This window comes from Typopeltis vanoorti, chromosome 10, assembly GCF_054136105.1.
Source record: "Typopeltis vanoorti isolate ZY-2024b chromosome 10, IOZ_Tvanoo_1.0, whole genome shotgun sequence".
Taxonomy (NCBI): Eukaryota; Metazoa; Arthropoda; class Arachnida; order Uropygi; family Thelyphonidae; genus Typopeltis; species Typopeltis vanoorti.
Genome location: NC_143558.1, coordinates 89982871 through 89996015, shown reverse-complemented (window position 1 = coordinate 89996015; position 13145 = coordinate 89982871). Strand labels below are relative to the sequence as shown.

Here is a 13145-nt window from a genome sequence, read left to right as displayed (position 1 = left end):
GGTGCTTCCCTTATCTGCTTTGGTAATTACTATTTTGTTGTTGCTTTTAATTTCTTGCAGAGCTTCAAATTCTTTTTTTTTGATTGGTTGCTTTATGGTGGCTTAGCTTGGGTACATCCAGTCTGATGTTGTCAATATGGTTGGGAAAGGCAGCATATACCTCATTGAACTTGGATCATTATTTCTTCTGCAGGAATTTTTTTTAGGTGCTAGTGTGCAGTTTTGGCCATGTGCAAGTGTGCTAATTGCTTCAGCAATTAGCACACTTGCACATGTGTAAGTGTGCAAGTGTGCTAATTGCTAATTGCTTCAGGGTGAGGGATGATAGGTTTATTGCTGTGTTAGAGATAGTTGAGGCTGGAAACTGTTTTTTGTAGATTTTCATATTTCTTGATGTGCTGACAAAGAATTTGAAATATTGATTTTCAGTATGAATATGGACTGCAAAAGCAGGCCTATTGATCCTTTCAATTTTAAGTGTTTTAAGCAAGAAGTGTCAGAAAAGTTACCACAGGGATAGCTAGCTTGTGGTGGCCAAGCATTCATAACGATGTCACTTTTTTGATCCTTCCATATTGGCTCTTCCTATCATTGCAAAGCAGAATTTAGAGTTGGGTTTAGACCATCAGGAGGCAGATTAGTTTTATCCTATTGATGACTTGTCATTGTGATAGTAATTCTGCTCAGTATGAGAGGAACCACAGGTTTGGAAATCTGGTACATGTGCATGGTTGAGTAACCAGTGGTGCAAAGCTACTATCCATGAGATTATGATTGAACGGCTTTAAGTCAGAATCCCATCTAGTTACAGCAATGATACCATGCCTCGCGTGTTAGCTGGAGTTGCTTTAGTACTGTAATGGTGCGATCACTCTGGCAGTGAGGCCAGAATGAGGCCAAAATATAATGTTGCATCATGCAACTGAGACTATGTGCAGGGGCCATCATAGCCATTGAGACTATGTGGCCACTGGTTCCTGCCGCACTATTCAGGTGCGATATGCTGGCACCAAATCATCCATAGACAACCTAGATACTGGTATGGGTGTCGTGATTAGAAGAGCGGCCACCATACTGCAATCTATCGCGATTCATCCTCTGTGGTATACTGCATCCTCACCTCCTAATAGAGAATGTTCTGCTCAGTTTTTATTTTTTTTATTTCATTTTATCTTTCCACCTCTGGCATGTTTGGGAGTACATTGGATAATCTTTCCCACAATTAGGGCATTTCAGTGCATTGCCCTTACAGTCTTTGTTGTAACATTGGTCACAGATGGCAGAGCTATGAGAAGAGATAATTTGAGAATGACTATACTTCAAACCTTAAAAGCAGCACAAAGATCAGGATGTAAAGTCTTACTGGGCAGCTGAAATAACCTGCTTTGAGAAATGGTGGTTTTAGTGTGTTGATGGTAAGGATCATGTTCCTGGTGGGAACTAGATTCTCCTTCCCAGGTATGAGTATTCTTTTTATTTCTGTCACTCTTTGGTTCTTCAGTTCAGAGCAAATCTCCTCATCAAGAACATTGAGGAGATCCTACTCCGATATTATGCCTCTAGAAAAGTTAAAAGTTTTGTGTGGGGTAGCCATACTTGGTATTCCCTTGGCAGATGTTGTATAAAGTAATTATTTTGATTGTGTTGCTATTGCTACTTCATTAAGAATATTGTCTGAATGGAGTTTCTTTACACAGATTTTGGAAATCTTTTCCAACCATTCTGGATGAAGAAAGGTGACATTTTTCCAAGCGGACACTCCCACTTGAGTATTAAGAAAAGTGGTGTCATTGCTTCAAATATAAATTAAAGATGCCAAGAAATTATATTCTTGGTTTAATCCTTTTTCCAAGTGTAAGCAAACAAAGTTTGCACCTGAAGCATTTTCAGGACTGTGCAACTCATATATAGAAGCTAATGATTTCACATCACTTGCCTTAGTAACTTGGTTCCCCTTCCCAGGCATGAGGATACTTTTTATTTCTGTCACTCTTTGGTTCTTCAGTTCAGAGCAAATCTCCTCATCAAGAACATTGAGGAGATCCTACTCTGATATTATGCCTCTAAAAAAGTTAAAAGTTTTGTGTGGGGTAGCCATACTTGGTATTCTCTTGGCAGATGTTGTATAAAGTAATTATTTTGATTGTGTTGCTATTGCTACTTCATTAAGAATATTGTCTGAATGGAGTTTCTTTACACAGATTTTGGAAATCTTTTCCAACCATTCTGGATGAAGAAAGGTGACATTTTTCCAAGCGGACACTCCCATTTGAGTATTAAGAAAAGTGGTGTCATTGCTTCAAATATAAATTAAAGATGCCAAGAAATTATATTCTTAGTTTAATCCTTTTTCCAAGTGTGAGCGAACAAAGTTTGCACCTGAAGCATTTTCAGGACTGTGCAACTCATATATAGAAGCTAATAATTTCACATCACTTGCCTTAGTATCCCATAATGCAAAGCACATATCCTTACGGACGTGTATAATGCTATACATTATGGGAAGGGTCACTACCCAGATTGGTTTTGACCTTTATCGAGGCCTCATCAACGAGAGCCAGATCCTGAGGTGATATCAATGATGAAGGAATGCAGAAGTTTTTTTTTTTGGAAATCTTTTCCAACCATTCTGGATGAAGAAAGGTGACATTTTTCCATGCAGACACTCCCACTTGAGTATTAAGAAAAGTGGTGTCATTGCTTCAAATATAAATTAAAGATGCCAAGAAATTATATTCTTGGTTTAATCCTTTTTCCAAGTGTAAGCAAACAAAGTTTGCACCTGAAGCATTTTCAGGACTGTGCAACTCATATATAGAAGCTAATGATTTCACATCACTTGCCTTAGTAACCTGGTTCCCTTTCCCAGGCATGAGGATACTTTTTATTTCTGTCACTCTTTGGTTCTTCAGTTCAGAGCAAATCTCCTCATCAAGAACATTGAGGAGATCCTACTCTGATATTATGCCTCTAAAAAAGTTAAAAGTTTTGTGTGGGGTAGCCATACTTGGTATTCCCTTGGCAGGTGTTGTATAAAGTAATTATTTTGATTGTGTTGCTATTGCTACTTCATTAAGAATATTGTCTGAATGAAGTTTCTTTACACAGATTTTGGAAATCTTTTCCAACCATTCTGGATGAAGAAAGGTGACATTTTTCCAAGCGGACACTCCCACTTGAGTATTAAGAAAAGTGGTGTCGTTGCTTCAAATATAAATTAAAGATGCCAAGAAATTATATTCTTGGTTTAATCCTTTTTCCAAGTGTAAGCGAACAAAGTTTGCACCTGAAGCATTTTCAGAACTGTGCAACTCATATATAGAAGCTAATAATTTCACATCACTTGCCTTAGTATCCCATAATGCAAAGCACATATCCTTACGGACGTGTATAATGCTATACATTATGGGAAGGGTCACTACCCAGATTGGTTTCGACCTTTATCGAGGCGTCATCAATGAGAGCCAGATCCCGAGGTGATATCAATGTTGAAGTAATGCAGAAGTCATATTTTCATATACAAATAACCAAAAGGTGTCACAACTGGATCTGGCTCCCACTGATGAGACCTCAATAAAGGTTGAAACTAATCTGGGTAGTGACCCTTCCCATAATGCATAGCATTATACATGTCTGTAAGGATATATGCTTTGCATTACAGGATACTAAGGTAAGTGATGTGAAGTCATTAGCTTCTGTATATGAGTTGCCCAGTGCTAAAAATACTTCAGGCACAACCTTTGTTTGTTTACACTTGGAAAAAGGATTAAACCAAGAATATAATTTCTTGACATCTTTAATTTATAATATAACCAAGTGGAAAAGCTTCCAACAATGTTGCTTCTCATGTTTTCTGTTCTTAATTTAGTTTTTTTTGTTGTTGTTTCTATGATTTCTAACCATAGTTGTGGCTTGTTGAGGACTCCTGATAAACAAGAATGTGAAAAATTATTCACTGTCAGGAGGAAGTTGGTTTAGCACCAGAGTTTCCCATTATGGATCCTCACATAGACATCTATTCTCTGGCAAGCAATGATTATGCTAAAGAGTAGAATGTTAGGGATACTGTGGATGCCATGTCAACACCATGGCAAGCTTTGAGTCCTGTCACTTGACCAGAAGATGATATACTGCAACACCACTGACCCTTGCAGGTAAGCCCACTAGCCAAATGATCCTGGCTGGGCTATCCAGGACCACCTATCTTGACAAAGCAGAGGTCAAAGCAGTGTAAAACTACCAGATCCCACCTTTCTGGATGTTCACGGGTTGCACTGAATGGCAGAATGTGGCAACAAGGCATTGGATCACAGTGATATGGAAGACAGGATAATAAAAATGACTCAAGAGATATAGAGCAAGGAATATCAAAAGAAAAGCAGAGTACAAGAATAAAAATGAAAAGGACCAATACAATCACTGGAAGGTATGCTCCGCCACAAACAGGTGCCTCACGTGGATGAAAAAGAATGGTAAGTACTACCTAGATTTTTGTTTAGGATAAGTACTAGTCATTTCTAACACTATGTTCCAACTTAAAGAAATGCACAAATTTACATAGAAAACAAAAAACAAGAAAAATCTCATTGATCAAAAATTTTCAAGATCACCATTTAGTTTTGGTAAGGATGATATTGAATATCAAAGTAAAAAAGAAACATGTAAGAAAGTTTTAAAAAGAACTCATTTCAAGCAGCTTTCAGAGATGAACTCTTATACTCAAATATGCAAATATTATTTAATAAAATATGAAAGAGTTTAAAGGTAAAAATCAAAATTTTTAGGTTCATAATTTTTTTAGGTTAAAATCAAAAATCAAAATAAAAAGGAAAATTTTTGATACAAAGTTAGTAATAATGTAAACTCTATGTAGTACTATCATACTATTCAAAAATACACTCCTTGAGGGTACATACCAGAATTTCATAATGATGATATATTTACAGTGCAAGAAACTTTTTTTTAATATTTAAAAAATTTTTGATTAAGAGTTTGCTTTTATGTAGTGCCAGCTACATAAAAAAAAAAAAAAATTAGTTATGTCAGTGTTAGTTATGTCAAATCACTTATTAAGAAAAATTTGCAGTTATAAAAGGCAAGCTAATGCACATATTTATATATCTATAACACACATATTTATAAAGGAAACCGAGATAAATATCAGATATTGGCTTAAAATTAATGTATTCTGAAACTAATTACCAGTTTTTTTGTATGATAACAAGGGAACATCATAAGGCATAGGAAATTTGAGAATTTTTCCTACTTCTTTTGATATGGTAAAGTGTCCATCTGATCCCTAAAAGACAAAGATTCAAATTAACATTTATGTACATGTTTTTTGTAGATAAAACAGTGTTTACATATAGCTACTCTATGCATGACAAATTAAGAATTTGTCTAAAGTTTTTTAAACATAAATGCATGATCAGCAGTGCCTGAATATCTATAATGATAATTTTTTAAAAAAAAATATTTGGTCCATACATGAAAGGCCATAACACACATTAGTGCTGTGTGTGGGCAAGAGGAATAGAAGAAAGGAGGAATCTGTTCACATTTTACTTGAACAGATGGAGGTTGTAATCTTTGGGGAAGGCAAAGTGGGAGAGACTGTTCCAAAGAATAAAGTAAATGGAATGAAAGAGGAGGCAGAGAATTTGATTTGGTGAGTTTTAAGATGGACTACAGAAGCGTGTTTGTTAGTAGTGGCTCTTGTTCTAATGATTTTGGAGGAGAGTGGAGGAATAATAGTGGCCAATTCAGCAGAGCACTTTCCATGAAAGTATCTGTACAAAGCAGAAACTAAATTCCCATGAGAGATCATTAATTAACTGGAATACCCTCTTCTGGACAGAACTGAGCAATCTTTGAGAGGATTCTGGTGTAACACCACTCCAAATATGGGTGTAACATTCCATGGTTGGTGGATTTGAAATTTGTATAGATCTAGCAACTGTGAAGTGCTAACTCTATATAAATTAGCTGCAAAAAGTACACCAAGTTTTTTGATGGCTGCAAAAGCTATAGTTCAAATGCGGTTGTGCCAGGAAAGATTGGAGGTGAAAGTCAGTCTAAGAAGAAAAATCTGATCCTGTTTGGATATCTCAGTATTACTAAAGATAAAGGGGAGGGATGCGAGCTCTTTCTTGTGAGAGATTAGACAGGACTGAGTTTTGTTGGCATTGAAATCTACCAGGTTGTCCTTGCCCCACTAGGATATAGCTAGGAGATCAGAGTTCAGGTCACTGATCATGGTGGATCTTGATGATTCCAATACTTGAATACTACAAGGTTTGTCAAATGAAAAGGAGGAATGGAGTGTACTGTGATCGGCAAAGCTATGGATAGGATTGAAGTCTGTGAGAGCAAGTCATTTATATACAAGAGGAAGAGAGTGGGAGAAAGAACAAAAAGCCTTGAATTACTCTTGCATTGGTAGGGAAATCTGAGGAGAGTAAACTTTCCATCATGACACATAGTGAGCAACCAGTGAAAAAGTTGGCAATCCAGTTGCAGAGTGTGGAAGGTAGACCGTAGGATGGCAGTCTGTTAAGTGAACTCCTGTGCCAAACCCTATCAAATGCCTTTGAAATGTTGAGGGTAACCATGTACCGCTGGTTATTGATTAATTGGTTTGTCTCTTGGTGGTTCAAGAGTTGGTTACTGCTGACCTTCATCATAATTTTAGAAAGAACAGAAGTGAGAGCAATTGGATGGTAGTTCATTGGTTGACTTTTATCACCTTTCTTTGGGATGGGCTGGATGTGGAGCTGTTTCCATGTTGTAGGGTAGATGCCAGTTGAATAGGATTGAAGAGGTGATACAGGATGGTTGTTAGTTCTGGGACACAATTTTTTAACACAATAGGTGGGATGCCATCAGGACCAGATGCTGTGTTTGTGTTCAGGTTGTTAAAGATACATTGGATTTCTTTTTGTCGAAAGACTATGGGAGACAGAGGAAGCTGTTCTTGGTGGAGTGGAGGGAACTTTGCCCAAGTCATCAATGCAGGAATTGGAAGAGAAGCGTGATGCTCACCTAAACACAAGTCAGCTTTGTGTTTAGGTGAGAATGTCGGAAACCTGGGTGGACAGAAGTTGTGCCCAATGGCCTTGGCAAGGGTCAGAAGGAGCGACAGCTATTTGGGCAGGAGACAAGTTTGCAACATTTGACCCTTTCAAAGTCTGATTTGGACTTGGTGATGATTCTTTTAAACTGCTGCAAAACTGCAGTATAAGCAGAGTAAGCAGCTGAAGCTTTGGTCTTGAGCCATTCGTGGTATATGGATTACCAGCAACAGTGTTGTGTAAGTGTTTGTCTGATATTTACAGTAATTTTATTTCAGAGGAATAAAAACAAATATTTTATCCTATTCAGATCCCCAGAACAACCAACTTATAAGTCACTGATAATCTGAAAGTGGGAATATTATAAGTTGCTTGAAATATTGGCTGAAGCATTATTATGAATGATCATTTGGGCCACTTAATAGACAGGTAAAGTAAAATATACAGCTTCTCCTGTCAAGGGACTTGACAGGAGAAGCTGTACATGGTGATTTCACAAAAGGAAATCTGGTGAACAAGTATTCTTGCTGCAAAAGGATACCTTCCTTATCAAAGGAAATACCAATAGGGTTCATTAGGTGGTAGATGACCTTCTTTACCTGATGAAATACCACCACCTCACTTATTGGATGCCTGAAGTGGTGAATGTCATTCTTGGTCTCCAAAGCAGGGGTTCTGGTTTCTGTCCCCCCCCCTCTCTATGAAGTGCGAGTGATATCCTCAAGGACATACCAAACACTTAGAAATTCAAAACTTCCTACATTTCAGGAAACATCAGTAAGAATGGTGGTGCCATATGCTGGCCACCAGATAGTATACAGGGCTGATCAGTAATCAGGAGGTTTCCCAGTCAACTGGTGGTTGACTATTAAACTGCCAGTTGGACTAATGACTACAAAAAAAGGGATGTCATGTACTACATGACAGTTATATAATTTATAGACAGATTCTCAGACACTTACTAGACTCAGTTCTTATGCAAGTCCCTTTCATCCATGCTTCTTAAGGTAGTTATCCCTCAGTAATTTTATGAGTTCTCTTCCATTATCTTGAATGCATACTCTTCTTCCTTTCTCTCCTTGTAATAAGAAGATTTATTTGTCTGTGTAGTTCATAGTCCTATTTCAAATGATTCTGGTCTGTAGCAGAACAATTGTATATTCTGTCCTGTTAATCTCTGTCTCACACCAAATAGCCTCAAAATCATTGGAGATATCTGCTCTGGTGGGATTTAACTCCTCTGCAATAATTAGCAATACTCCCCTGTCCTTACTATCTGAAATATTGAATCCATCACAAATTGTAACCTCTTCTGTCAATCCAGGTCTCACTGATGCCAGTAGTTTTTGCTTCACTATAGAGATCAACCAATGATAAAAACTCCTTGCCTTTATTCCTGATACTTCTAACATTAGGGTATATATACATGTTATCAAACCAACAGGTTGATGAGCATTCTGGCAACTCTTAAAACATGAACACTTCAAATAGGGAGCTGGATTTAATTTCTCAACCAATTCTTCAACTATATTTTTAGTTTCTTTCTTGACCAAACCAGTTTTGCTATTCTTGGGGATCATTTCTAACTTACTCTCATTTTTTCTTTAAATCTGTATGCTTACACTCATAATTATGACTTAATTTAATGAGTCCAGCCAGACACATCTGATTTCTCTGACTATTCACATTCACTCCTTCACTGAACAACAGTTTCTCCAAGCACCTAACAACTTCATTAAAATCTAATTCATCCTCCAAGTACAAATCTTTTTGATCACAACAATTACTCCATATATATACATATTGCCCACTTTCTTCTACATACTTTATCCATTGAGTCATTGGCAGTCCAGCTCTCTGCCTCAGCTTACTCCTGTGATGCTGTGGCAACAAATAACTGGACTTTTTGTTCCTCTTCTTTTGACCTCACTTAACAACTTTGATATACTTATGTACCAACTTATTTCCATTCAAGTTTGTTCTGTTCTATTTGTTTACATATAGCCTTGCTACTAGACAATAGTTTTGCCACTTGTTTTGTCCAGTATTCTCCTAATCATAGAATCAGTATTCTCTTTTGTTCATTTCTGCTGTCTTGTACCTTTCCTTTACTTCATATTTTGTGTGGCACTAATGTAGCAAGTGAACACAGTGAGAGATATGAGCTGTGCTAAAAAGCTTGTTTTTAATTAGTGTATAGTGTGGATTTTTTTCGCAAATTGTACTGCATCTGCTTCTGAAAATGCTGTCCATAAAGAAACGCACAGTGGTAGCACAGAAAGCTTCGGTATGAAGATCAGTACCTTGGATTTTTTGCAGTTGATGCATTGGGAAAATAGTTATACATATGCACCAAAAACTGTGAAAGTTGATAGATTAAAGTGATTTGAAATGGGAGCAAGAGTCAGGGCCATAGTAGAAAAGCTTAGGCAAGAGTTAGTGAAAACAAAAAAGTGAAATGAAACATCTGAAAGTAGATATTAAGCATCTAAAGAAGAGATTGGCTGATGAGAATGAAAAAAGTTAGTATTATGAAGAGAGTGTCAAAGGATAGTCGTATATCATTGTATGGGGGGGGGGGGGCTTGATCATTAGAGGAGTGATGACTAATAAAGTGCACAAAACATGCTTTCCTGGTGAAACAATGAAACAGATAACTGATGTGTTGCAGAAAAGGAAAGCCTGGGCATCAAAATTAGTGGGCACAAATAACTTTGTCAGGGAAAAAAAGAATGCCAGTTGAGGCCTGAAGTTGTTACAGCAAGTAAAGGATAATAGTGTTGTTGGAAAAGTCGTAGCATGTTGCCCAGATATGACAATAGTGAATTGAGAAGGAGAACAGAGATAATGAATAGTAGAGTTGTGTGAGGCAAAGGTGGTTCAATTTGTAAATCTGTGGAGTGAATTTGAAGGAAAATTGGAATAGTTTTTTCAGAGTCTACTTGTGGAGCAGGATAACACAACTAAAGAGATTGTATGATAGGAGAAAGATGGATACAAGGTTGAAGACATGGTTGCAGAAGCACAAAGTGCTGGAATGCATAAAGGTGAGGATAAGACAGGTAGGAATGGAAATCAGAGTCAAGATCAGGAAAACAGGAGTAGTCAGACCAAAGGGGGGGGGGGGGAAGAGCTGTGGTATAGTAGCTAGAGTGTTGATGCTGGTAGAATGGCCTCAAAGACTGTTGTTTGTATACAAATGTAGTAAGGAATTTTCGAAACAAGAGCACTGAGTTTGTTGCATTGTCAGCCAGCATTCCCAAAGATAACTGCAATAAGCGAAACTTAGTTATCTGAGGTACAAAGTGCCTTAGACGATAGAAATATAAGATCTGATAATGCTGGAGTCTTGATAAGTAACAGACTGATTTGGAGGAAAATTGTAGATAGGAAGTTAGTAATGATATAAATTTTTCATGTAGTACTATCATATCCTTTACACCCCTTGAGGGTACATGGCAGGCATTTGATGATGATGATGATAGTTATCTGAGGAGGATGTGATGTCGGATAAATGATACATCATGTGGACTGACTGGGGACCTTTAGTTGTTTGCTGATGATGCAAAGTTAGGGAGGATTATAAGTAGCACTGCTGATGTCATTTCCCTTCAGTAAGATTTGAATAGACTTTTGACTTGGAGAAAGGAGTGGGTTTGTAGTTTTAATATTAATAAATGCAAGGTGTTGCATTTTGGAGTTTAGAAATATAAGGTTGTGTACTATATTGACAGTGCCATACAGCAGGAAGTGGATGAGATTTGAGAGTGATGGTAGACATTATGATGGTAGGTTTAGACTGAAGTTTAGAGGACATATTACAAGTGTTGCAAAGGCTGCACATTGTAGTGCTGCTATGATAAGAAATAATCTAACATGCAGGGATAAGGAAGTGGTTGTGCGACTGTATAAATCACTGGTCAGACCACACTTGGACTATTATGCTCAAATTTGGTCACCTAGTTTTCAGTGTGATGTGTAAACATTGGAGAGAGTCAGAGACCAGTGACTAAGACAATATCAGGACTTTGGAATTCTGGCAATGAAGAGAGGTTGAAGAAATGTGGATTGCAGAGTTTGGTGAATAGGAGGAAAAGAGGTGATATGATAGCAACATTTAAGTTAGTGAGGATTTTATCTCATTAATCCAGATTGGATTTTAAGAAGAGTGGAAGGCAAGAAGGGAAAAAGCAGAGGATATATCAGTAAGTTATGTAAGAATGTGGTGAATAGGGATGTGAGGAGTAGATTTTTTACATGGAGAATTCAACTGTCACTGAATGAAACACATTACCAGAATGTGTTGTTAATGCAAGGAGCATTAAGGATTTTAAGATTTGGTAAGATAAATATGTTGTCAGCTGAATGAACTTCCCACAATGAGTTTGCCAATTCCATGGAGGGTGCAATAATAATAATAATATTTTTGATTTCCTTCTTATTTTCCTGTTGTTTTGGAGTGCTTCTTTAGTCTGTTTAACTCCTGTGTGGTATTGTGATATTCATCAAAGTTGACATTTTTGATTATACCAAGCTGTTCTTTCTCTGCTGCTTTTTTCTATTATAAAAATGTTTTAATGATAGTGTTTCATGAGTTTAAAACAATTGGAAATTGATGCAAGAAGTAAATGTTTAAATTATTGCTCTTCCGACTCCCTTTCTATTTTAACAAATCTTTGTCTTATCAACTAAGGTTTTTTCTATGAAAATACATTGATGAGCATCCATAATATAAATATGAATTCTTGTAATTATATATAACATTCATTAAGTTCATTAATATAAACTGTTCTGATTATAGAATTTGATTGTAGTTAATTTTATTTGGATTTGGTCATTTAAGTTTTAATATGCATATAAGTAGATACACATATAATGAATAGTTAAATTAATATTTTATCACTGACACGGTTGATGTTGTATAACACTGTCGTTGAATTCTCATAAAATGGCAATTAAAATGAGGAACCAGAAGCATAACTATGATTTCTGATGATCACACACAACAAATATTTAGTGGCTACTTTGCTTCTTTAGTTATCCCTTAACATTTTACAGTGCTCCTCCATACTTTCACTGTGCCACTTAAGCTCATGAGGCACCAACGTGCATTGTGAGTTTTCATAGTAAATACCCTATTGGAAACTTGGGAAGAAGGAGAGCAGAAAAAAATGAAACCTAAAAGGTTATTATTATTTTCTCAGGCATCTCCATGAATTCATTCGCTAACAAAACACTCGTGACCAACTGTGGCAACCCATGCCATAGTTGCCGCTATGTTTTTGCCAGTATACAAGTAAAAAATCTAGTGTTCATGCTCTTGCTAAGCAACACTCTTACACAACGGCATGGTGGAGAACATGTCATCATGTCTTTTAGAAGACGATTAAGATCCTTCATAAAAGTAGTTATCTCATGGAATGTTTATACAAAGAGAGTTGTGAAAACTTGCTTCATCATTCAAATCTGAACAGAAATGATAGCCTGGAATTATCCGTATTATTTTATTATCTTATTAAAAAAAAAAAACCTATTTAATACAGAATGTGTCTTGTTGACACATTCTATAGTAAATAGGTTTTTTTTTTTTAATTAATTAATACTTTGTCTCTTGTTTATCTTTGTACAGTAAGGACTTTCATATATTTTAGACCATGGAACTCTTTATCGTGTACAAGTAGCTCATGTGTTATTCATCTATTTGTTTAATTTGAAAGTGATATGGAATATGCTAGGGCTAAAACTAAAATTCTTTGCTAAATAAAGTATCAGAAGTAATAATCTGTAGTTAGTCATTATATCTTTATGGCTTATGTTCCTATTTAAATGCTACTCCATGTTCTCTTCCTTTTTATCTTCTTCTTCTTTGACACTATAGCCCCATGTAGAGCCTTGGCCTCCCATTTTTTGGGTTTCATAACTCACTACGAGGTGGGGTGGTTACTCCCACGCTAAACCATGTGTAACTGTCTGTGAAGCGTTGTGTTCTTAAGACTGGTTTGCCTGTTTTGTGGGAGGAAAAAACCCTGTAGTCCATGCCCAAGACTGGCTAACTTGGTTATGTCTGAGAAAGAT

The 13145-nt window shown here is 36.6% G+C and overlaps 1 protein-coding gene across 3 annotated transcripts in view; it reads right to left on the bottom strand.

Annotated features, from left to right (window-relative positions):
* gkt (tyrosyl-DNA phosphodiesterase glaikit) overlaps positions 1 to 13145 on the bottom strand; it is a 380387-nt gene that overhangs the window by 22474 nt on the left and 344768 nt on the right. For all 3 annotated transcript variants that reach the window (XM_090399355.1, XM_090399357.1, XM_090399356.1), the window contains exon 15: positions 5203 to 5299. In XM_090399355.1, the coding sequence (XP_090255481.1) occupies positions 5203 to 5299 (97 nt within the window). The remainder of the gene's footprint in view (positions 1 to 5202; positions 5300 to 13145) is intronic.